At 44.1% G+C, this 25,172-nt stretch overlaps 1 protein-coding gene across 1 annotated transcript in view; it reads right to left on the bottom strand.

Moving 5' to 3' along the window:
• The window catches only part of ADCY2 (adenylate cyclase 2), a 388,518-nt gene that overhangs the window by 358,147 nt on the left and 5,199 nt on the right, over positions 1-25,172 (bottom strand). The window contains exon 2 of the mRNA XM_072807368.1: positions 7,831-8,028. Coding sequence (XP_072663469.1) covers positions 7,831-8,028 — 198 coding nt within the window. The remainder of the gene's footprint in view (positions 1-7,830; positions 8,029-25,172) is intronic.

Here is a 25,172-nt window from a genome sequence, read left to right on the forward strand (position 1 = left end):
AGGGTAACAGAAATCAAATAAGTTCTGTAAGTGAAGTCACTGAATACTGCCTGGCCCAGGAGAAGTGTTTTCCATCACCACGATGGTGCCAAGGGGGCAAGCAGACAGGCAGGTTGTGTGTATGCATATTCAGTATCTCCACAAGTACCCGAAGCGTGATGCCTATGTGTGTGACACTTGCTGCCACCGGGAATGGAGCACCAAACAGACATGTCTCCAAGATCACTCAGTCTAAGATGTACACCGATGTGGCCGTGGGGTGGGGGAGATATTCCAGAAGTGCAGAAGTGAGAATGGCAATGCCTGTTTCATCACCAGACAAGAGTCTGATTCAGATGCCCATCTTCAGGACCAGGCCCTGTGCTCCTCTAAAGCGCAGGAGGAGAAAGAGAGCAGGAAGCAGAGAGATTGTTCTGGAAACACGGGCAGAACCATCTCTTCGGGCAAGGTCGGGGCTCTGGCTGAGAAAGCCCAGGACGGGTCGTGGTAAGCTCCCAGCACTCTGCACAGCCGGTATGACCATCCCCTCACTCTGGCTGGCAACTAACGGGAGGGAGAACACAGAAATGCCACCTCCGCGGGAAACTGCCAGAAATATGCAGGATCTCAAAATAACGACACTTCAGGCTGGGTCCAGCTGCAATGCACTTCCTTAAGATTCACATTTTGTCAGTATATCCTCAACACAACGCTTAAGCCCTCATCTTTGGGGCTCAAGGAGATAATCATTTGTATTACTTTTTAATTCTTCTCCAGTGTATCCTTTTCCAAAGTAAGGGCAAAATGCCCCCGGAGAAGCCCCGCTGCTGCACAAAAGCTTAGAGATGAGCACCTTGGATAGGGAGCGCGATCCCTCTGAGCTGGATTTCTCTCTCCATTCACAGGCTGCTCGGCTCTCCCGACGGTAAAGACCTTCCTTAGCAGTGTTCCAAGTGACTGCGCAAACTGATTCCATTCCAGCTCACAGCCTATGAGAAGCCTTTCTTTCATTTTTCCTGCTTCCAATAATAAAAAATAAAATAGATGTTTGCACACTGATGTCCTACTTTTGTAAGAAGACACACAGAGGCACACGCGGAGGGTCTGGTATCCTTTCCGGCAATGTGACCAAGGAAGCGTCTTCTTCCTAGAGCAAACTGCTAGCCTTTCAAGCTGGCAGTAATTTCACAAATCTATACAGTAACTTCAGTGTGTTCTCCCTGCCAAAGCTGAAATGGGGTTGTCAGGAATGGAAGTGCTCATTTAACTCTATTCAATGAGCTGTTCCTAGGAGGGAAGCAGAATACTGGAGACAAATGCAAATACGACTCAGCTTTCTTGTCCTTACTTAACCAAGCCAGCGTCTATCTGCTGAGGTGCCAGCCTAGTGGGGACTGCCCTCCTGCCACCTGCCGATCGGTATTCTCATCCCAGAGGGAAGGTCCTATGTCAGTGGCTATCAGCGAGGATGAAATGCATTCATTCATTTTTTAAAACATTTTATCTATTTATTTGACAGAGAGAGAGAGAGAGAGAGAGCGTGCGCATGCAGGGGGAGCAGCAGGCAGAGGGAGAGGGAGAAGCAGACCCCCCTGTTGAGCAGGGAGCCCAATGTGGGGCTCGATCCCAGGATCCTGAGATCATAACCTAAACCGAAGGCAGATGCTTAACCAACTCAGCCATCAGGCACCCAAAATGCATTCATTCTTGCTAAAAATTTATTAAAAAACATCATCTAAAAGTTTGGTTTTCACCAAGTAAACCAAAGCATTATGAAAATTCATCAAGCAAAACTTCCTTGATGCCACTAATGTAGGAGCCCAAAAGAAGCACTTCCTTTATTCAGACGGGCGGAGGGACACCAAGGCAGCCTCATGCACAAACATTCGTTCGTGACACTTTTGTTCACATGCCAATGCAATCATCAGGTTATCTTCTCTTTGTATTTGTGAGTGTGAATTTATTTCAACAGGATATTCAAACACCAGAATGTATCTAATTCCTGATAGACACTGGTTTCAAAGATTTTATTTATTTATTCATGAGAGGTAGAGACACAGGCAGAGGGAGAAGCGGGCTCCCTGCGGGGAGCCTGATGCGGGACTCGATCCCAGGACCCCAGGGATCACGACCTGAGCCAAAGGCAAGACGCTCAACCACTGAGCCACCCAGGCTTCCCAGGTTTCAAAAAACATCAAAACCTCCAGGGCGTACATTTAACTCCAAAGTGGATTTGTGGTTTAAGTGTAGGTCGACAACAAGAGCAGTTATGGAAATCTTCAGAAGGGGGAGCAGACATTCGAGCACTACGCCACGCAAGATGGAAGTGGCTTCCTGCAATCCACTTAGGGAACAGTGTGTCTTCCCATGAAATCAGAGCTGTCATGAGTTGAGCTGTGTCCATCAGAAAGGGTATTTTTCGAGTCCTACCTCCCAATACATGTGAATGTGGTCTTATTTGGAAACAGGGTCTTTACAGTTGTCATCAGCTTAGGATGAGACCATCAGGAGAAGCCCTAAATCCGGTACAATGAGTGTCCTCACAAGAAGAGAAGGGATACACAGACAAGAATGGTGTGGGACTGGAGGGGTATGTCCATAGGCCAGTGGATTGCCAGAAACCACAGGTAGCTGGAAGAGGCAGGGAGGATCCTCCTTTGGCACCTTCAGAGGGAGAATGGCTTTGCCCATACCCTGATCGCAGACCTCTGGCCCCAGAGGTGGGGACACTGTGAACCTCCCAGGAAGGCCCCACGTTCCAGCAGCTATGGCGTAGGGACCACTGCTACGCCGCGAAATTGCACTGGCAGTGTGATGCGCCCCATACATGTGGCCACTGGTTTCTTAACCAAAATAAAAATTTTTATCATATCATTTTTATGATCCCACTGACTGGACCTAACAAAACAGAGAAAACAAACAGTTTATGTAAGCCTCTACTACCATCTACTTCAAAACCGTTCGAGTACTTTTAAGTACTTTAAGCCGTTCAGGAAAATAAGATGGAAGGAGCAAGAGCATCACCTTCTTTGCTACCACTTTGTCCACGGAAAGTCAGGGCCGGCGAAGGGCGTGTGAGCAAATCAGCCCAAGCGGGAGGTGCCCGCAGGACTCCCCGCAAAACCACAGGTGCTGCCACTACGCAGCGAGGGCCCAAAACACCACCATTTACCACCGACTTCATTCGGACTTGTTGGAACCATCGAGAAAATGTCATTTTTAACACCTTTTCAGTCAGGAGCAGCTGTGCGGAACAGACGCGAGCGGGCGGGGGCTGGCAGCACGGGGTGCAGTCAGAGCCCAGGGCAGGGGGGCTCGACGCGCAGCCCTGCCCATCCTCCCCGACTCCCCGTCACCCCTTCCAAACCGCGCCGTGGGCCTTCGGGGAACCTGCCACCCTTCTGCCCGCGCCCGTGCTTCCTCAGGCCACACGCTGCCAGACCACTCCTTTGAACCCGATCAAGACAGACAAGGGGTGGCATGACGCCCCTTCCTTGGGTTCCCTAAAAGGCACCACTGAGGCAGCATTATGCACCACACAAGGGTTTCTCAGACCTGGCGCCCCTCACGTTTGGGACTGGATAACGTTTTCTGGGTGCTGCGCCGCACAGTGTAGGATGTTGAGAAGCATCTCTGGCTTCTACCCACTGGATGACAGTACGATGCCCCCATCAGAGTGAGGCACGTGTGGACTAGTGTCCCTTGGGGGTGACATCGCTCCAGTGGAGAAGCACTATATCACGGAAGGGAGGCAGCCTCTAGCGTCAGGGCCCCTTGCACATGCTCCTCCATTCACCAGCCATTTGGCTGTGAGCAGGGTCCTTCTCATCCTGTGTCTCTGTTTCTTGTAAAGCAGGAGTGTGACAGCGTTCACCTCGGGGAGACACGTAGGGATATGAGGTCATGCAGGAAGGCATGCAGAGCAGGGGCTGGCCCTGTCATCACGACGCGCATGTTGGCCGCTGATGCTCTGTGCCCAGCAACAGAGACGCTGACAATGAGGATCTATACCAGCCGTGCGGAGAAGCCTCCCCCTCACCCAAACAGAGGCCCGCCCTCTGCCCTGGGCTCTAGTCATCTCTACACTCCTGGAAGGTCTCTGTTGCCTGGGGGCCTTGGCCAGCAGAGTCTACTTGTGACTTATGAAGGGGCCTCCCCGAGGCCAGACTGGACCAGTGACCTTCTGGAAGTGCTGGAGACTGCAGCTCTCAGACCAAGCTCAGTCAGCTGGAGGCTAAAGGTCAGCCCTGTCGGCGGTAGGTGATCAAGACCCAGCAAAATCTCTGCACACGGAGGCTCGGCCAAGCTCCCCCAGCAGGTGATACTGGGTGCCCCGTGCCACGTGAGCACAGAGAACGTTCTCCACAGAGAACGACATGGAAGCCCCAGAGTTGGTCAGTTTTCCTGGTGACACAACAGCCACACTTCCCTTGGCAAATGTTAGTCTGTAGTTTTTCCTGGTAGTATACAATCAGGACAAACAAACCTCAGGGGGGTGGGTGTCAGTGGTGTGTGGTCCCGTGTGGACTTTGCCCATGCAGGCTCCCTCCTGGGCCTCATGACAGCAGAACAGTGGATTTATCACCTGCCAAGGGACCCATTCCTTGAGCACCTGTCCTGAGGCACCGTGAGCCTCTCACAATAGTTCTTACAGGTTGGTGCTCCATGAGGGGGCGACATCTGTGATGCTGCTATTGAGAGATGCCAGGCTTTGGGGAACATGACATAATAATTTCATTTTAAATCATTGCATTGAATATTTTCAGTGGGATATCAAACCCCAGAGCAGGAACAGGTCCAAGTGTCCCTCTTCAGGCAAGATGGGTGAGGAGGCCCCCAGAGGGAGGAGACAACTGACCAAGCCCCCAGCTTAGGGAAAGTGGACCCCCAAAAAAGCCACAAGCCCCAGACCTGGCTGTGGCCTTTCCTGAGCATCCAGCCACATCGAGGACACAGCTGTACTCCAAGAAACATGCCCAGGCCAGGGGCTGGTCCAGCCAGTCCACCTGCGAGGCCAGCAGGGCTGAGGCTCCACCCACCTGCTAGCTCCACGCAGGCCCTGGTGGTGTGAGGAAGGCAACCGTAACCTAGGGAGGGTGGAGGGGAGACAGGGGGGGTTACATGTTGAGGAGGACATGAGAAACATCCCAAATCAACATGAGCTTGGAAACAAGAATATCAAAGAGACACAAAAATCACCAACATCGAGACACCTAGCCAACAAACTCCACACCTGAGAGAGATCAACCTGAGGAAATGGAAGTAGGAGGACTCTGAAATGTGTATGTTTAAGACTTTTCCAAGCAGGTGGACAGCAGCAGTAAAACCAAAGTGAATGTCATAAAACCAAAAGATAGGTAAAAACAGAACAAGTGGATACAAAAAATAAAATAAAAATTCCAACAACAAATCTGGAGACAAAGAACTATAGCCACATATTAATGAAAACATGGAGCAAGCCTGCCCTGGCAGGTGCAAAGACAAGATAAACCCAAGATGGGCACGTGCCCCCAGGACTTTATGACCTCAAAGGGAGGACGACAGCCAGTCATCGTAGGTGCTGTGGGAAAACTGCAGAGTAGGGGTGTCACCAGATGGGGTGGTACCCAGAGATGGGGGAAAGCCGCTCTGATGAGGTTGACAAGGTTAATGATGGTGACATAAGAGCCACGCAACATATAGGAGAAGACCATTCCAGACAGGTGGGGGGGGTCCTTATTATGATTAATTGGTTCTATTAAAATAGTGATAATAAAAACAAAGCAAACATTACTGGTTTGCTACAGATGTCCAGTTATGCTGCAAATAGGTTTGAGGCCACTTTTGTACTATGACTCCTCATTTCAAGTCTTGGCTGATAAAATTAAAACACATAATACATGCAAAGAGAGTGAATTAAGGATTTAAAAGGGAGAAAAACATTTTTCTTAAATTATCTTAAGATAATTTGATAAACTGAGGCCCTCAAGTAGACTAACAAAACCAGTAAGAGTTCACTGAGATCGCAGAATACAGGTCAACATAAAAAAACAACAGTATTCTTATGCATCAAATTAACCAAATAGGAAAGGTAAATGTTTTAAAAATCCCTTTTATAAAATAACAACAACAACAAAAAATTCTAAGTACCTAAGAACAAGTCTAAGTAAAATGACTACTGATTTTATGAAGGAAAAAAAGTCCTTGAACATAAAAGAAAACCATAATTACTGGACAGACATATCACGTCGTTCCACGGAAAGGCTCAGTACAATAAGCTAGCAGATCTCTGGATGTTTTGTTATAGTACCCTTTTATTATTTCCTAGACATTTCAAAGCAAAAACTAACAAATTCCATATAATTTAAATCCAGATCTCAATTGGAGTTTTCATGGAACATGATGAGCTGATCCTTTAATTCATATGGAAAAGCAAACTCAGTGAATTCTGAACAAAAGGAAAACAGAAAAACACAGAAAGGACACTTGCCCTTCCAGACAGTTAGGCTTCTTATAAATCAAACTATTAAACGAGGTGGCGTTGGTGCAAGCACAGGCCACTGGGTGGGTGCCACAGGCCTGCAAGCAATGCTGCTAGTCTGTGCCTGTCTGTGTTCCACAGGCGCTGGCTGAAGGTGGGAGGGAGGTGTGTGTCCTGGCAGGCAGCTGGGAGAGGCCAGAGGGGGACTGTGATGGGGAGACTGGTGGGGGGAGCCCCCCAACCAGGGGAGCCTCATCAGGGAGCTGCAGAAGAGGACACTGGTACCACCTCTTCTGTCCATAGCAACACAGCCAGAGAGACCAAGCGGAGCTCGCTTAGTCCAGGCCTCTCCCTTTGCAAGAGAAACTGAGGACAAAACAGGATGATGTTTTGGTTGAGGCCACGAGATAATTTCCTAACAGAACCTGCTGGAAGCCTCCCCCTGGGCTCACCCAGGGCTCTCTCCAGCTACGACACACCAGCAATGCTCTCCCCCGGCTCTGGCACCTGAGCCCTTCTGTCTGTTGCCATCTTGAATCTCTCTTCTCCTCTGGCCTCACCGGTCCTGGTTTCCTAATGCCTTCTCGTCTATCCCCTTCTGGCCCCTGGTCCTCTCCTACCCACTGCCCCTCTGGAGTCCCCACCTCTGTGGCAGCCCACTCAGTGCCCAGTGCACTCTCTTCCTGAATGGCTACAGAACTCACGAGCTTGAAGCTAGCAACTTGTCCATCATATCTGCGGCCCAGCCCTGCACCAGAGACAACTCAGCGCTTACTCCTGCAGCTGAGGGCATACACCCACAAGGAAGAACACAAGGCGCAAGTCCTAAAGAACTAACATCCTCCAGGTGTAGCCATTTCCTAAGCCAAGAGCTTCCCAGGGTCAACATGAATCACCATAGGTTCCCGGCAGGTGCATGTAGCAATCCTATGGATACCGCAGAATCAGGGTGATACAAAATCATTGCCACAGAAGTCTGTTGCAAGGAGGAAGATCTAGTAGTTGACAAAGAGTCCAAGGCCACAACTGGTGTTTGAGAGTTACAGGTAAGGCTCTGATCCCAGAGAGATCCTGGAATAACAGATAACTCAGGGACCAGGAGAACATGCAGCTACATGCAGGATGAAGACTATATCCAGACCCAGCCGTCTGAAACAGGTGACAGGGTGAGACACAGGCCTGCACCCAGGCAGCTGGCAAGTCTGATAAGTCCAAATGGGCATTGAGCGACTTCACCCACAGGGCACCATCAAGATGGCTATTTCAAAAGACTTTCTTCTCAGCTACGGGTCTTGTGTTTACAGTTTAGGGCCAGGTTTGCAGAACTAAGCATGTCATCAATTGAAGTACAGAAAGAAAACACAAAAAAACCCCACATTTTAATACCTTACCTGGTCCCAGGGAGAGACGGTGCCTCCAAAGCACATGAACAGGTACCCCATGGCCACGAGACATATCCATATCACCAAGGAGAAAAGGCGGAGCAGCTTTTTGAACACAGACTCGATGCAGACAAGGATGAATATTGCAAAGAAAATCGCCAGGGCCGTCGGGACCGTTATTAAAAACGCCACGTGGTCTTCAACTTCCTACAAGGAAGAAAAATATTGCAAAGGTACAATTTAGCAACACGGGGATACCAATGGTTCATGTCCTCAAATGTTATCGACATTAATCAATGTCAAATAGATCGAGTTTTAAAAATTATTCCAGAAGTAGAAGAGTTTGAACTTCTGCAAATTTAAATTTCCCATTAGTTTTTCTCTATAGAAATAAACCAGTATTGAATATTTAAAATTATGCAAAACAGTTACCTCATCAAATTTAGATTTTCCCTGATAAATGGAGAAATGGATTTTATTCAAAAGTGAATGTATGACTATCTACTATCAGGAGAAAAATAGGACAAGCAACTTCACTCCCTGAATCAGAGGATCAGAAATGTCCTCGCCTTAGAAAATTAAGGCTTCTAAATGAATTTAAAATGTTTCATTTAAAAATCTAAAAAACTGAGTCTCTCAAGTGATGAGCTTTTATTTTAATGCATGGCAATTAATGTTTTAAAGGGATCACAGGTTAATAGAAAAGGGTCAGAAAGTACTAACTACAGCGGTGAGAGAGCAGGAAATACTTGCAAGCACGTGCCATTTTGGGGGCTTACTTCCCTACTTCTCTTGCGCTCCAGTGGCAAAAAGAACAGGAGCATCCCATATTAGCCTCCCTAATGCATTTTTTGAGGTCCACTTTTGCACACTAATGCTCATTCTCCATCAATTCACTTGCTAAGTACACATGCACAAAAGGACCCCTATTTCCATTCTATATGTGATACCAGCTCCACATGATAGATATCGTGCTTCCTCTGGTTATGGCAGCATGGGTTTCAGGCTTTCACTTTGGCAAGGCCCTGCCAGACCATCGCCATGAGCAGCAGCCTCTGAGAGCTAGAACCCAGATAGGTCTACATCTCTCATCCAATCATGTATAGCCACTGAAGCACCCAAAGAACTTTTGATGAAAGAAACCATGTGGCCAGGATCCTAAAAACTTACACTGAGGCTTTAGAATAGCAAAGGTCATAGTAAAATCTGGGACTTGTGAGCCAGTTCTTTCAAACAACAGAGCCTAGAGAGCCCTTCACCTTTTCTGGTTGGTACGGGGTTCACTCCATCCCATTAGCAGCTCCAGCCGCACACCAGAGATGGTGGAGAGATGGCCCCACCTGGATACCAACCACTAACCACCGGGACACAGGGAAGCAGCAGATCAGCCAAATGGGCACAGACTCCAGATTAACATCAAGGCAAAAAAGGGCCCTAAGTTCTCCTTCAGTTTGTTTTGTTTTGTTTTTCTGAAGATTTTATTTATTTATTCATGAGAGACACAGAGAGAGGCAGAGACACAGGCAGAGGGAGAAGCAGGCTCTGTGCAGGGAGCCTGATGCGGGACTTGATCCCAGGACCCCGGGATCATGCCCTGGGCCAAAGGCAGATGCTCAACCACTGAGCCACCAGGCGCCCCCGTCCTCCTTCAGTTCTCAACTGACTTCATGTCCCTTTCTCCCCCACCATTACACATGTGACCTGATATGTGGGGAAAAGACAACCACAATAATCACAACAAATACCAATAGATATATATTCCTGCGCTGGGCACCTGTACATACGCTAACCACGTTAATATTTACAACAACCCCATTTGGGGTGTGGTGTCAGCGCTATGCCAGGGGTGGGGAAAACGTGGCCCCACGAATGAAAACGAGTTGCGGAGGATCATGGAGCCCGGGAGGGAGGGAGCCAGGGCTCCGGCGGGGTCCGCGCGGGCAGCCTCTGCAATGCTCTGGCCTCTGCTCACACAGCAGACGGCGGGCAAGACCAAGGGCCAAAGAATATCCCTTCCAGAACTGGCAGAAAACAGGAGGATCAAGTGTGATGTTCTTATTCCGGCCCCGCTCCCACGGCCGCTTGCCCATGACCGGCGCCGGGGCTGAGCTCAGGCCCTCAGACACTTTACCAGGACTGCAAAGGGTAACGCTCCCCACACCCCGATGTCACAAACAAAGGTGCCCGTGGGTGTGACAGCACCTCCTTGGGGGCATCCAACCTGAGATCACGACCTCTCGCTGCACACATGGAGCCCGAAATGAACTTAACTGAACTGTGGGCAGAAAGCTAGCCGCGAAGGCACCAGGACAAGCGGTTTCCCTCCTGCGACCCTTTGCTTCTTTCATTAACCCAGTCGGGGAGAAAGGATCGCTGACCTTACTGGCTCCCGTTTCTCCGGAAAGACTGAACAGGATGAGAAACTGTGCATGACGGTAAAGTGAAAATCAGAAAGTGAAGAAGGTGCAGGAAGGGTCCAGGAGGGGAAAGCTGCATCCCCAGCCCTTTCCCTGCTCTACTCTTAGCAAGGATGTGACTGCAAACAAGATGAAGACACAACCTCTCGCCCTGCTGGGCACAGTCCACACAGTCAGACCTGATAATCCTTTAAAGTCTGAAATACCACACTCTCTATCTCACATGCTTTCTTTAATTTCAGGGTCTCTATCACTGAGAAGTGCCTTGTCTGGGCTGCAGGGTGACTCCTCCGTGAAGCACAGAGGACACAGCACCTGGGTCCCATGATACTTTTAACACAAACGTGTTTTAACTTCTTTAAAAAAAGAAATTAACCAAAAACCCCCAAGCTCTTAGGGTCAAAGGTTACATACATGTACATACGTACAGTTGTAAACTATAATTCTGGATACATTTTGAGGGAGGAAGGGGGTTTTTCCGAGGCTATGTCACATGCCAGGATCCGAGGGGGCGGGTGTTGTGTCCCAGCACCCCCCAGCCTCGGGGGCAAGCCGGCTTCCCAGCTGGCCAGTGGCTTCCAAAGGCGGCCCAGGTGCTGTTCAGGAGGCCGATGGCCCTCACCGCTGTCCAACCTGAGCCCACAGAAGAATCCAGAGCTCTTCCCGTAAGAGGACAGCTAGCAATTTATTCTGCATTTGCCTTTTGAACTCAAACTCCAAACAAGTTTTAATATGGACTCCTCCACAAAATAGGATCTTTTATAGGGTGTCAAGGCAAAAACAGTAGCACATTCATTAAAGAATGTATAAGCTCATGAACCACATTCCTTCCTAGTCCTGCTGCTGGCATCATGGGCGTCTCTGCCCCCAGGGGAAGTAAATGAAATGCAGGAATGCCCTCAGTCCTTGGACCACAGGCCCTCCTCCTCCCTCCCCTGGTCCATTCCCAGTGGAGGGGATGATGAACAAAGCCACAGAGACACACCCCGTGGCTGTTTTCATGGGAGCTACTTCAGTTTTTGAAATGCAGAGCATAAAACAAACAACATAGCTTAAAATAAAGTGAACTAAAACATTAAAAACATTGTCAGTCTCAATGAAATATGTTTATGCAGCCCAACCCCATTTCCCCTCATGGAAACAAAAATTCACCATACAACACAAACTAAGTGAAACGTACAAAAATGCCTCTATTAGTACTCAAACACCTTTAAAACATGCCTTGAATAGGTTAAAAAAAAAAATTCTCCATACTACATGAACTAAGTGAAATGTACAAAATTGCCCTTCTCACTACTAAAACATACTCAAATGTCTTTAGAAATGTTTTTAAAAGTACCTTACAATGCAAACCAAATGAAATGTACAAAAATGCCTTTTCAAAGGGAGACCGTGAGCATGGTATCATCTATGTAATGATAATGGGCTCCTCTTGCTCGTTCTCTTTGAACATTTTATCCTTTCGTTTTCAATGCATTTTCCGGTAATTTGGGACGGCTTCTAATTGCTAGGCCTATTAAATACCCACTGCTTTCATGTATTATGTGACAGCTCTTTTGTTTCTCAGAGGTTTTTCCACAGGGCAACAGATTATATTTTCATTCTTTTTCACGTGCATTTTTCTTTTTTGTTGTTAAACAGTACTATTTTTCATTTACATGGTAAAGGACAGTCTTATGCAAAACACTGCTTTCCTATAAAAACAATACTTTAAAGTCCAACAGACAGGGCAGCCCGGGTGGCTCAGTGGTTGAGCGTCTGCCTTTGGCTCAAGTCCTGATCCCAGGATCCGGGATCAAGACCCATATTGGGCTCCGTGCACGGAGCCTGCTTCTCCCTCTGCCTGTGTCTCTGCCTCTCTCTCTCTTTCTCTCTCTCTCTCTCTCTGTGTCTCTCGTGAATAAATAAATAAAAACTTTAAAAAATAAAAAATAATAAAGTCCAACAGACAGAAGGTAGGGTCCCATCCCACTTACTTCTCTGTGACTCAGGGTGAACACCAAGCTCCCCTAAGCAGGTTTCTTCATGTAAGAAGCAACACAGGGCAAGGCTGGTGGGCGCTGAGTACATACAGATGTACCATAAACCACAGAGATTATTATCACAATGGCCATCATGACCTTTTTCCTTCAAATCTCAATACTTTCTCACCAAGGCTGGTCTGTTAATTATTGGAATGATGCCCGTTTTACACTCTGAATAATAATTTATCACCACAAATTATTTTGAAGGGTTGTCACTGGGCAAAAATATCAGCTTTTAGCTATGACAATATATTTGACTACAAATACATATTTTCATTCATTCATATGTAATATGTGTATTGTGTGATATAATAGACAATGTATTTTTCATTCCTTTCCACATACAGAGTCGGACTCCATTTTATCATGAAGTAGGAAAGGAATTAACAAAAATTCTGATTAAATAATTCTACAAAACTGTGGTGAAATAAATCAAAGAAGAGCTCAATAAATGGAGAGATATTTCATGCTCATGGATAGAAGGAATATTGTCAAAATGTAAATTATTTCCAAATTAATCTATAGAGTCAATGCAATCCCAATTAAAATCCCAGTAAGTTATTTTGTAGCTATCAACACATGGATTCTAAAGCTTACATGAGGAGACAAAGCACCCAGGATAGAGAACACATTATTGAAGGACAAGAAAAAATTTGAAGGATTGACATAATCAGACTTCCAGTCTTGCTATAAAGCTACAGTAATCAAGACAGGAACGATAATGGCAGAAGAATAAGACAAATAGATCAATGGAATGGAACAGATCCACATAAATGTAGTCAAATAATAACTGAAAAGGAACAAAGACAATTCAATGGAGAAACAATAGACTTTTCAGCAGAACATCTTAGAACAACTAGACATCCATATAAAAAAATCTAGACACATACTTTATACCTTTCATAGACATTTTTTTAAAAGATTTTATTTATTTATTCATGAGAGACACAGAGAGAGGCAGAGACACAGGCAGAGGGAGAAGCAGGCTCCATGCAGGGAGCCCAGATGCAGGATCAGGCCCTGGGCTGAAGGCGGCGCTAAACCGCTGAGCCACCCGGGGCCGCCCACCTTTCATAGACATTAACTCAAAATGGATCACAGCACAGATCTAAATGTAAAATGCAAAAGTAATCCTGAAAACTTCTGAAAGCTTTCTTATACCCAAACCTAGGGCAATCTGTCTTACTGAATAAATAATCAGTAACATACAAATATTTTTAAAATAAACACAAAAATTATAAATATGTGTACCTGCTTAAAAGAGGTATCATCCACTACTTGCAACTAAGTGAATTACATGCACACAAAAATACAGCCTAAGGTCTTGATCATATTTACTGATTCTCAGCTCCTATTACACAGGCCAGCATTCTTACTCATATTTTAAGACTATGGATAAAAACATGAAATAAGTGTGTTTTACGTGGAAAACTGTTCACATGAGGCAAACTTTAAAAAACTCTCCTTCCTCCAACTAGACTCCAAATACAAAGTATTCCTGAAGGATTACTAATTTCTACAAGCAGTAGACAAGGTCTCCAACTCACTTCCCCTACCCACCCCCATAAAAAACAAAAACAAAATAAAAAACACAGAAACAGAAAATATGAGTGCTGACCCCTCAGCAGGGGAGGGGGGGAGGTATGTAGATAGAAAGTCTAGACCACAAGAGCCAGGTCAACTGGAAGGAGTATGAACCAGCCTTGCCCTGTATACAGCAGCTGCCAAGGCTGAGAACCTCAGCAGTATGTAGATCCACAGGACAGCAAGTGGGGACAAAGGGAGCCAGAGTAATCCTCAACTGGGGTACATTCCAGCTTGGAAAGAGAAGTTAATTATTCTTAGGCAAAAGCTTTCCACTTAGAACTGCAGTATTCAGCCAACATATTAAAACAAAAATCGCCAAAAATGAGCAATCGCTAAGAACAAGGATCTACAGAAATAACAATTGGTTTAGATTCTCAAGGACTGCAGACATTGAAAATAACAGCTAGAGAACACAGAATAGCTGTATATGACATGTTTAAAGGAATAAAGGATGAACGTTTGAAGATGATCATACAACAGATCAATCAGGTACAAACACAGAAAATGGAACTTGTAAAACTGACCAATATAATCACATAAATAAAAGCTCAAGCATTGAAACAGAAAAAATAAATATAGAAACAAAGACAGAAAAAGGCAATAGTTAGAAAATCAGTGAACTAAAAGATAAACCAAAGCATTTATGTACAATGCAACAAAAGAAATAAATATTCCCTAATAATATATAAAAGATAAAAATTATTAGAAAGCCTAAGATACAGAAAATAGAATAAGATGAATAAGAAGGTATTAACATGTCTGATTGGAGTTCCCAAGTTACAAACTGAAGAGGCTTTAGGACATAATATATCTAAAGACAGATCAGTTGGAGATTTCTGGTACTAATGAATAACTATAAATCTACAACTCTAGCCAGTTAGGCAAAAAGAAATACAAGCATATACACATGATGGTAAAAATGCAAAATATGAGAGATAAAGAGGAACTTCGAAAAGTGGTCAAAGAGAAAGGAAGGACCACCCACAAAGAACAACAGTTTGCATAAAAGCAGACTGCAGCCCAGGTGGCTCAGAGGTTTGGCTCCGCCTTCAGCCCAGGCGTGATCCTGAAGACCCGGGATTGAGTCCCATGTGGAGCTCCCTGCAAGGAGCCTTCTTCTCCCTCTCCCTGTGTCTCTGCCTCTCTCTCTGTGTGTCTCTCATAAATAAATAAATAAATAAATAAATAAATAAATAAATAAATAAATAAATAAATCTTTAATTAATAAATAAATAAAATCTTTAAAAAAAAAGAGCAGAAATTTCAACAGTAAGACAGTGAAGACAGATTGTTGAGCAAAAAATAAAAGTCAACCTTCTATTGTCAAGAAAATAGGTGTGTTTTTTTGTAATAAGAGCAAAAACGTTAACATTTACAAATAGATTATTTTTAAACAGGAATTTACCATTGATAAATCTGCTCTAAAAGAATTTCTAAGAAATTATATAATCCTAAAAAGACTGTAAGATACAGAAGAAGGAAGTGAACAAATATAATGGTAAACATATTGGTACAACCAAACTCACACTGTCTATCTGAAACAATAATAATGGATGCCTAACTTCTAGGCTTAAAAAGACAGAAGTGAAATATGCATTAAGTAAAACATAAAAACTTTAAGGGTGAAGGTAAATGATAAAACACTCAATTCCAAGGCAATTAAAACAATTTTAAACATCTATGAACTCAATAAAATAGCTTCAAAATATATAAAGCAAAAATATAGAGGCCTAAGGGGAGAAGTAAAGTAATCTCCCAAGAGTAGATTTCATCATCTTGAACCACCTATTGATTGATAGGTCAAGGAAACAAAAGTAAAAACAATACAAAACAAAAAAGATGCAAAATATCGAATATCATAATTAACAAGCTTGACTTAATTGACAAATAAAGAATTCCACATCCAACCTTAGAGAGAACAATAATCTTCTCATGTGCACATGGAATATTTATAAAAACCATATACTAGGCAACCTGTAAAAAGTGTCAAAGAAGATGTATCATAGAGACCCATATTCTGTGGTTGCAATTTTAAATTAGAAGTTTAAACTAAAACATAAATTTAAAATAACCACATATTTATAACACCAAAAGCACAACTCTAAACTTTTGGATTGAAAAAGAAATCATAATATCTATTTTAAAAGAATGATGAAAACAGTGCAAATCAACACTTGTGTGCAGTAAAAGAAGTAGTCATTTCAAAGCTTGAACTGAATTGTTCTACTGTCAATTCAGTTTTGTGGGAGTTACATTTCTCGGAACCCCCTTTCATCTAGGGCTATTGGTTAGAGTTAAACAGAAGAGGAGGAATCTGTGCCAGATTTGGGAGGTGGAAATGGAGCAAGTCCTCACCTAAAGTCTTCAAAGTCAGACAGAATTATGGGCAGTCACAGAAGTTCAGGCAAGGCTTCAGCTTGCCCTAGCTGCCCCGGCCTCGTACCCTGCTTCTCTGCCTGACTTCTGGCCACTGCTGAATAGTGGTCCAGCACCGAGGTAGTAGCTACCAGAAGTAACAGATTCCCTGAAACTTCTCCATTGAGTTCTTCCATCTTGGTCGCCTACGAAGTGACTAGCTAAGTTTGGCTTCACAGATATCCGGGAAAGCGCCCACTTCTCCACCCAAACCAGTGCTTTATGAAGAATTCTTAGGGATTCTGTAGATAATTATTCTCCTTTTGAGAAACAGTTGCTGGGTTATTACCAATCCCAAAAGGGCCTGAACAGTGATCATGGACCATAACCAAGTCTCCACACAATCTAATCTGCTCATATTTATGGGACTGTTGTATGACCCACCAGACATGAAGCTGTATGTACACGGTGGCATCCCATCGGCAACTGGAGTAGACTCTGAAGACACAGGTAAGTTGCATGAGCAAATGTCACAGGTACTCACAGGTGTTGGTCCTGCCACACCACCTACCCTACCTCTCTCAATCTGCACCTATGTCGTCATACAGAGCTCCCTATGACCTGCTGCCTAAGGAAATAAAAATCTAGGTCTGGATTATATCTGGTTCTGCAGAAGATATTAGGGCCACCTAAAAGGAGACAATCGAAGCTGTGGAACTCTGAGCCCCTTACACGTGTCATCCTCTGGAGGACCAGCCATCCATCTATGGCAGGTTGATCACAACTGATGAAAGGCACAGAGATTTGTTTTCACTTGAATTGAACCTACTTTGGATACGGGTTTGCTTTTCTGCTTCCGCCCAAAACACCATATATGGGCTTTCTCAATGCACTATCCACTCACAAGGTATTGGCTTCTGACAGAAGCATTCATTTTACAGCAAATGATGCATGACGATGAGCTTATGCTCTTGGAATTCACTGATCTAACCCTGTTCCTCATCACCCTAAAGCAGCTTCCTTCACTGAAGGAGAAAATGAGCTTCTAAAGACTCGGTGAGGGTGCTGGCCTATGCGCAACACTTGTAGGCTGGGAGATATCCCCTAGGACAAAACAGATGCTTGGTAACAGCCACTAAAGCAAGGCACTGACTCTGCCACCACCAGGATCCACAGGTCTGAGAATCAAGGGATAGAAACAGGAATGGCTGCCATTCCCATTCCTATAAATATAGGCTGTTCCAGCTTAGAGGGGTTAGTTGTCAAAGGAGGACAGCCTCCACCACTCCACCAGGGAACTCAATAATGCTTCCATTAAACTGCAGACAGAGGTTGCTATCTGGCCACTCTAGGCTACTAACATCACTAAATCAGTGGCTAAAGAAGAGCTTTTAGTACAGTTGGGGTGACTGATGGACACTTCCAAGAAAAATCGGGTTGCTCATAGAGGATGCAGGCAGGGAAGAGTTTGACAGAATGCAGATGGTGGGGTGTCTCCTTTGCTCCCCTATCCTGTGATCAAAGTTCATGGAAACATCTAACAACAAATACTGTCTATTTGCAAAGTACCAGGTGAAGCAATGTTTATGTCACTGCACCTGCCAAGGAAATACGACCACACAGGATGGTTGCACAGGGCAAAGGGAATGTGGAATGGGCAGGAGAAGGATGTTAGAACCCCAGCTGCATCCCTGTGATCACCTGTAGAACTGAGGATGGCAGGAGCTATACACATTTCTTCCTTGGTTGGTATGAATGTATTTGCACGTGTGGGTATGTGCGTGAGAAGTAATTATTTTGTTTCTTTTCCCTACAATATAACATGAGATATATTAATAGTGTATGAATAGCTTTTATATTCGAGTATCCAAGATAAAGGATTTTTAAAGGACACTGTTCCTTAGACCGATGAGAAATGAACTTCATTGAAGTGGATAAAATGACCCTTCATATCCTCTTTTAGGGAGATGGTTGGTGTGTTTTCAGTTGAATAAAGAGGAGCTGCATCATAATATGTAGAAGCACGACTCTGCTATCTTCTTTATCTAGAAGTAAAACACAGTTAACAGTGGTATACATGATACCTCGTAAACAAGCAGTACATGATGCTGGATTGTTCTGTCATCAAATTGATTAAAGCTACTTCCCAGAATCCCCTTCCCTGAATGCTCCCAGGGACAAGCTGGCCTATGGGGGTACTTGCCTGAGGTTTGGGAGGTGGTAGCAAAGCAGTCCCCCCAGGAAGGGTAGCCTGCTGGTCATATATGGTTGGAGATCATGTGGAAGGTCCTGGTGGGCCCCAGTCTGCTCTGGCTCTCCAAAGCTCTGCACGGGGCCCAGACCCGGCCCCTCACCCAGTATCTGGCTGTACTCACAGAGGTGGTGCCACACAAAGGTAACTGCTCTCAGGAACTCCCCTGAAAGGCTCTCTCTGGCAGATGCGGGCTGCTCAGGACCTCAGCTTTCCCCGTACCACCAACTGGTTAGCAACTTCTCTGCTCATCCCCTAATGCTCCCTTCTGGCCCCAAGCTTCCCATTAAAACAAGCAGGTTGAAAACGGATGAACTTTGTTTCCCCCTTCAGAAATTACAAAGATAGGATGCCTTGGTGGTTGAGGGTCTGCCTTTAGCTCAGGGTGTGATCCTGGGGTCCTGGGATCGAGTCCCACATCCAGCTTCCCATAGGGAACCTGCTTCTCCCTCTGCCTGTGTCTCTGCCTGTGTCTCATGAATAAATAATATATTTTTAAAAATTATAAAGACCAAACAAACACGCAAACAACAATAACAAAAGAAACCCAGAGAAAGTAGAAGGAAGGTGTAATGTTCAGAGACCTTCAGAAACATTCCCTATTTCTTCCTTCAGAGTTCCTCCTGGGAAGTGCTTTCTGACCTCCTTTGAAGTTAGAAGTAACCATGCTAAAAAAAAAAGAAGAAGAAGAAGAAGAAGTAACCATGCTTTGGCTAATGGAACATGAGCAGAATCCCAGGTCAGTCTCATCGCCAGAGCCATGTACGTGCCCATGTGAGGCCACAGAGCACTTCTCTTTCCATGGCACAATGATCACAAGAGCACTTGTCATGAGGAAGACATCCATGACCCCAGCTCTCGTTGTAAATCAGATGAGCAAAAGCTCCCTCCCGGCCAGGATGTGTACACAAGAAATAAACCTCTGGGGTTTATAGGGCCAAATTTGGGGTTTGTTAACCCCTCACAACCTATACCATCTTCACTGATAACAAAAATTGGTATATGAAATAGGGTGCTACCCTAACAAAACCTAACATGGACAGCACTGACCGTGGCCAGGTGGCAGAGAAGGAAGCACACTGTGATCAAAGGTGAAAAATGGCATTCATTAGCAAAGGTCCACTGTTTGTTTTTCATTTATCTTGGAAGGCAAAGGACACCCTAAGAGAATTCTAAGTCTAGGTTCAGTGAACCGTTTTCATAAAGAGCTAGATCATAGGTATTTGAGGCTTTATTTTAGCCACATGTCCTATGAGGTCACACCATTTAACTCTGCTGCTGTGCCTTAAACACAGCCATAGATCATGTGGAAATGATGGTCAGGCTATACTAAATAGAACTTTATTTAAAAACAAAAATCAGGCATTGAATCAGAGCTGGTCCCTGACCTGAATCTGAAGACCTCTACTCCAGAAGAGGTCACTCAACAAAACATTACAAGCATGGGTTCGTTGCTGTTGGCTGCATGTGTTAACACAGTACAAGACAAACACAAGACCAGAAAATAACTAGTTGGTCATAAGGAGGAATAAGTGGAAGCAACACAGTCCAGAATGGTATGGATTTGTCAGATGGCAAGAGGGAAGTGATTCAACTTGTGTTCTAGAGTGAGAGGTGATTAAAACAGCCATGTGGGGAAAACCAAGCTCACTGCTGAAAAGTGGATGTATGAAGATGTCTCAGTGAAGTCCCATCTGGAGTATGGTGCCAGGAAATTCTTTCAAGTGGACAAAAGGCCGCATGGAAAAGAGGAACAGAAAGTGTGTTACTCAAACAGGCTAAAGGGAGGCACAAGCTAAGAGAAACAGAGATAGGGGGAAGGGAGAGGAAGCGAGTGGGAGAGAAATGGGGTGAGAAGCCTGAGGAACACAGCAAATCTAACAAGTATGTCTTAAAAAGATCTATGATGACCACTGACACCTGGAGATGCCTGAAATTAAGCAGGAGGAAGCTGATTAAGTTTTGAGAGATTTGTGTTTCCAAAAACAATACCAGCCTGCAGCATGGCTGTTCTAGACATCAAGGAAATGCTGCATTCTCTGTCCATGACAGCCAATGGGCTGAGACAACTGCTCAGTCCTCAGGTGGGAAAGACTCCCCAACAGTTAGCCCAGATGTGTTCAAGAAGGTGATCAACAAGGAACAGCACCCCCCAGGGGAGGTTCAGCGGGCCGAGAAAACAGCAGACAAAGGGTTCATTTTCAGGACAAGGGTCTGGGTCTAATGAAGAATCAATGGGTTCTCAGACCCAGGACCAGGGACCATGGAACTGCCTGCCTGGAGATTTAGCATTGCTTGTGTCGTCCTTCCCCTGAAGATCAACAAGGATAAAGGACAGTTCTTTGAAAAATTAAAGCAAAGCAGACATGTGATGAAATTAAGAAAGGTAAAAAAGAAAGTAATCATGTTATAAATAAAAAGACAGAGTATATGCAAATGAGAACAGTATTATCAATGCATACGATTAAATTTGACAATTTGGATGAAAAGTAAAAATTCCTAGAACTATCTTATTGAAACTGACTCAAGAAATAAAATTAGAAATATGAAACAATTCTTTTCATATCAAAGACACTGAAATGGAAGTTCTTAAATCTCCCTACAAGGAAAAAGCAACAGCCCCAGTGGTTCTCCAGGCAAATTCTATCAACCAACATACAGAAAACTCTTAAACTCTTATAGAAAACTGAAAAAGAAGACATGCTTACTGATTTATTTTATAAGACTAGCAAAACTTTAAAAGAAAACAACAGTTTGATAAAGGAATATTCCAAACTCACTTCACCAAAAGTATATTTGCAAAACCCTTAATCAAAATGTTAGCACATCACATCCAACATTTTGTAAGAGATACCATGAAAATGGAGTTTGCCTCAGGAATATAAAAATTGTTAAATGTTAGAAAATCTGTAATTATTACTCATTACATCGACAGATTAAAAAACAACTTAAAGAGGGATCCCTGGGTGGCGCAGCGGTTTGGCGCCTGCCTTTGGCCCGGGGCGTGATCCTGGAGACCCGGGATCGAATCCCACATCGGGCTCCCGGTGCATGGAGCCTGCTTCCCCCTCTGCCTGTGTCTCTGCCTCTCTGTCTCTCTCTGTGTGACTATCATGAATAAATAAATAAAATCTTTAAAAAAAAAAAAACAACTTAAAGAGCATATATGATCACTTCAATTTGGTAAAATTCAAAACCCAATCACATTTAAACTTTTTGTGTAAAGTGTAACAAAAGGAAATCGCAAAGGGTAACTACAAAATCAGCATTATCCTAAATAAACAAAAAAGAACTCTCTTTAGAATTAGGAAAAAAGCAAGGGTACCCACAATCACCAATTCTGCCAATATAATATTAGAGTTCTTAGCACAATGATATAGGAAATAGAAATGTAAGGCCTTCATACTAGGAAAGAGAAAATAAAACTCTCATTATTTCAAGTGATATGTTACCTAGGTAGAAAACCTGAAAGAATCTACATTTATAAGTTATAAAAAGGGCAAGAATGCAAGTTATAGAATAACACATATAAACTGTAAAACTTCACTAAAGCACACAGATGAATGGGAAGATGCTCCATTGCTCATGGACAGAAAAACTTAGTATCATATCAATTCTTTTTTTTTTTAAGATTTTATTTATTTATTCATGAGAGACACAGAGAGAGACAGAGAGTCAGAGACACAGAGGGAGAAGCAGGTTCTATGCAGGGAGCCTGATGCGGGACTCGATCCAGGGATCCAGGGATCACACCCTGAGCCAAAGGCGGGTGTCCCCATAATATATCAATTCTAATCAGTGAATCAATAGTGTCAATATGACACTAACAAAATCCCAGTTGAGTTTTCCATATGGAGGTTGACATAATGTGACTACATAGTTTATAGAGAAGAAAAAAAGGTCAAGAGTAACCAAGAAATCTTTAAAGGAGTTGAAAGTTACTTGCCCTGCTTAATCTAAATACTTAGAAAGCTTTAGTAATTATAGTGTGTATGTGTGTGTACCTGCAGTACTACAGGATAAAAATTAAAAAAAAAACATAACAGAATAGAGAACTCATAACAAAACACTCACATATGGAATTTTGACATTTGACAGATATGGGGAAAGAAACAGCTAAAAGTGATTATCAAAAGTTCATTCACCTCAAGGAAAAAAATGTAAATGATCCTCATCACTACCTCATACCATATACATACGATTATATATGTATGTGTATATATATATATATATACACACACACACATATATGTATATGATAAAATGAACACAAACAAAAGCAACAAAATAATGACAAAAAGCGTAATATGAAGCTTACTTCAGAGGGCAGGCAGGGGAATGGGCTGGGAGCAGCATATAGACTAAAATACGTTATAGGATATACCCTAGTTTGCACTGGGTTCATGAGTGTTTATTTTATTTAATTTTTAAAAGATTTTTTATGTATTTATTCATTGGAGACACAGAGAAAGAGGCAGAGACACAGGCAGAGGGAGAAGCAGGCTCCCTGGCTAGTCATAGCTGTAATGTCCCAACACCATCAAGTCTGAGGGGCAGTAAAGGACATTAATGGCATGGGCAGAAGGTCCAATTCAAGACTTTGCAGTCAAGGCCCCATTCCAAAAGTTTGAATCCACCATCTTCTCCACCAGGAACCTCCTGTAAGTGGTGACCATAGAGATCTGGTCTATTCACAGGATTCTCTCAGGCAATAACCATCTTGAGAAACCTTCTCGGGAATTTCAGTGCTCTAAAAAGAAGCTACTGTACTTTCCTGCCTGTAGGTTTGAAATACAACAAATTATTCATCCAATATATTTTAATTGTGTTGATAATTGGAAATCCCCATTTCTAGCAACAAGTTTTTTAAAAGTGATTTGATTTGACTCTAAGATACAATTCGCCTTAGGTAACCCTAATAGCCTCACCCAGGTCTATATTCTTATTCTGTCTTGGCACCATCATTCTAGAAACCTGGGCAAAGTCAGAAAACTAGTTGGCAAAGTTACTCCCAGTGGTTTCTCAGGTGATGGTTCTCATTACCTCTTAAGTCACTCTCACCTGAGTATGGCATCTGGGGTCAGAAGTGTAAGCCCCGGTAAAAAAGAAGGAACAAAAAAAATTATTTACATTCCCAGTGATGGCTGGACTCATTAAGTTTTCTTCAGAAATTCTTTTTCCCTTTCTTGTGATTTTTTTTTTATCATATCCTTATACAAACAGGGCACAGACGCAACATTAGTCATGCCTCAATTTGGTCAAATGGACAAAATATATGAACTGCCCCAACAATCCTTTTTTCTCCTCCCAAATGCACCTGTGGTCAAAAGCCAGCATTTCCAGGAGTGTGTCATTTTCCTGGTTTGAAACCAAGAAATCACAACCTAAGTATCTAATTCCTCTTGGTAATTTTATATACCATTATATATACCATTACCCAAAGCTAACAAAATTGTGAAAAAGGGGGGTCAGTCAATATGTCATTTGGCATGAACTGTCATGCTAGAAAATAAAAAAGTATGTCGAAACGTGACTTTTACTTAAACAATCTATACCTCTCCACCAATGTTTAATAAACCAAAGTTTATACACAACGTTTATCACATGAATAGAAACACATCCCCGGCTCTTTCATGCCCAGATTAAAAAATCCTAGCACTCATGTAGTTTTCAGCCAGAAAATACATCTACAGGAGACCTCGGCAAGGAGAACCCTCTGCGGTACAAATACACTAGAAACAGTGACCTACACTTCTTCGGGGTGCAATGTGTGCCCGGCACTGTGCTACACATTCAGATGATCTAACCTTTTAACGCCCAATGAGCTCCCGGAGCCTGGCTGTGCTCGTGTTATTTCACAGATGACGCATCTGAGGCTACGGCAGATAAATTCATTTGTCAGGGACACACACTAAGTGCTAACACAGACCCCAGTCCAGGCCTATCAGCAAAGTTTTGTGCCGTTAACCAGTGGGCTAGGTGATGGAAGTGCCAGCTGCGAAGGACACCGGACCTACACCCATAAATCATACATTCGTTCATGTGGCTCCCACTGTACGGCTTAGGGCCATGTTAAGTAAGGGGAGCTCTGGGTTTCTCCCCTGAAAGAACTAATGATTAGGTGAGGAGACAACAGAAGCTCACAAAACCATTCTGGACGTCAGATGACAGTGATGCTGTGGTGAAATGATTTCGAATGGTTTAGCTGCTGCGCAGGCCTCAGAGGCAGAAACCAGCAGGGACAGAGTGTGCCGCAGAGGCCAGACCGCTGAAGCTCAAGGAGCAGAAGCTGAATGAGCAGCTCAGAGGGGAAGAGGCTTGCAGGGGAGGGCAGCCACTCAGGAACAGGAGCTGGAGACGCAGGTGCTCTCGGCCCCTAGGGTCCAGGCTCACAGGTTATCCTAGGGGGGGAAACAGGAGTTTAAGGATGACATCAGGGCAGCAGAGATGAGCTGCTTCAGGGTGGAGCACCACCCAGGGGGGTGCCAATCCCAGCGCTGGCCCCAGGAGACCCTCAGGAAATAGCAGTGAAGGAGAATGGGTGAAGTCCAATGAATGGTGCTGCTGCCATTCATATCAGGTCATGGAAAGGACTAGCTAGCGGACGAGCAGATTATTCAGACACCCAGGGCAGACTTTACCACTCGCCATTAGTGATCAAACATATCAACGTGATTAATACCCCCATAAAACATCCTTAACACAGTAATATACCAG

This window comes from Canis lupus, chromosome 31 (assembly GCF_048164855.1).
Source record: "Canis lupus baileyi chromosome 31, mCanLup2.hap1, whole genome shotgun sequence".
In the NCBI taxonomy this organism is placed as follows: Eukaryota; Metazoa; Chordata; class Mammalia; order Carnivora; family Canidae; genus Canis; species Canis lupus.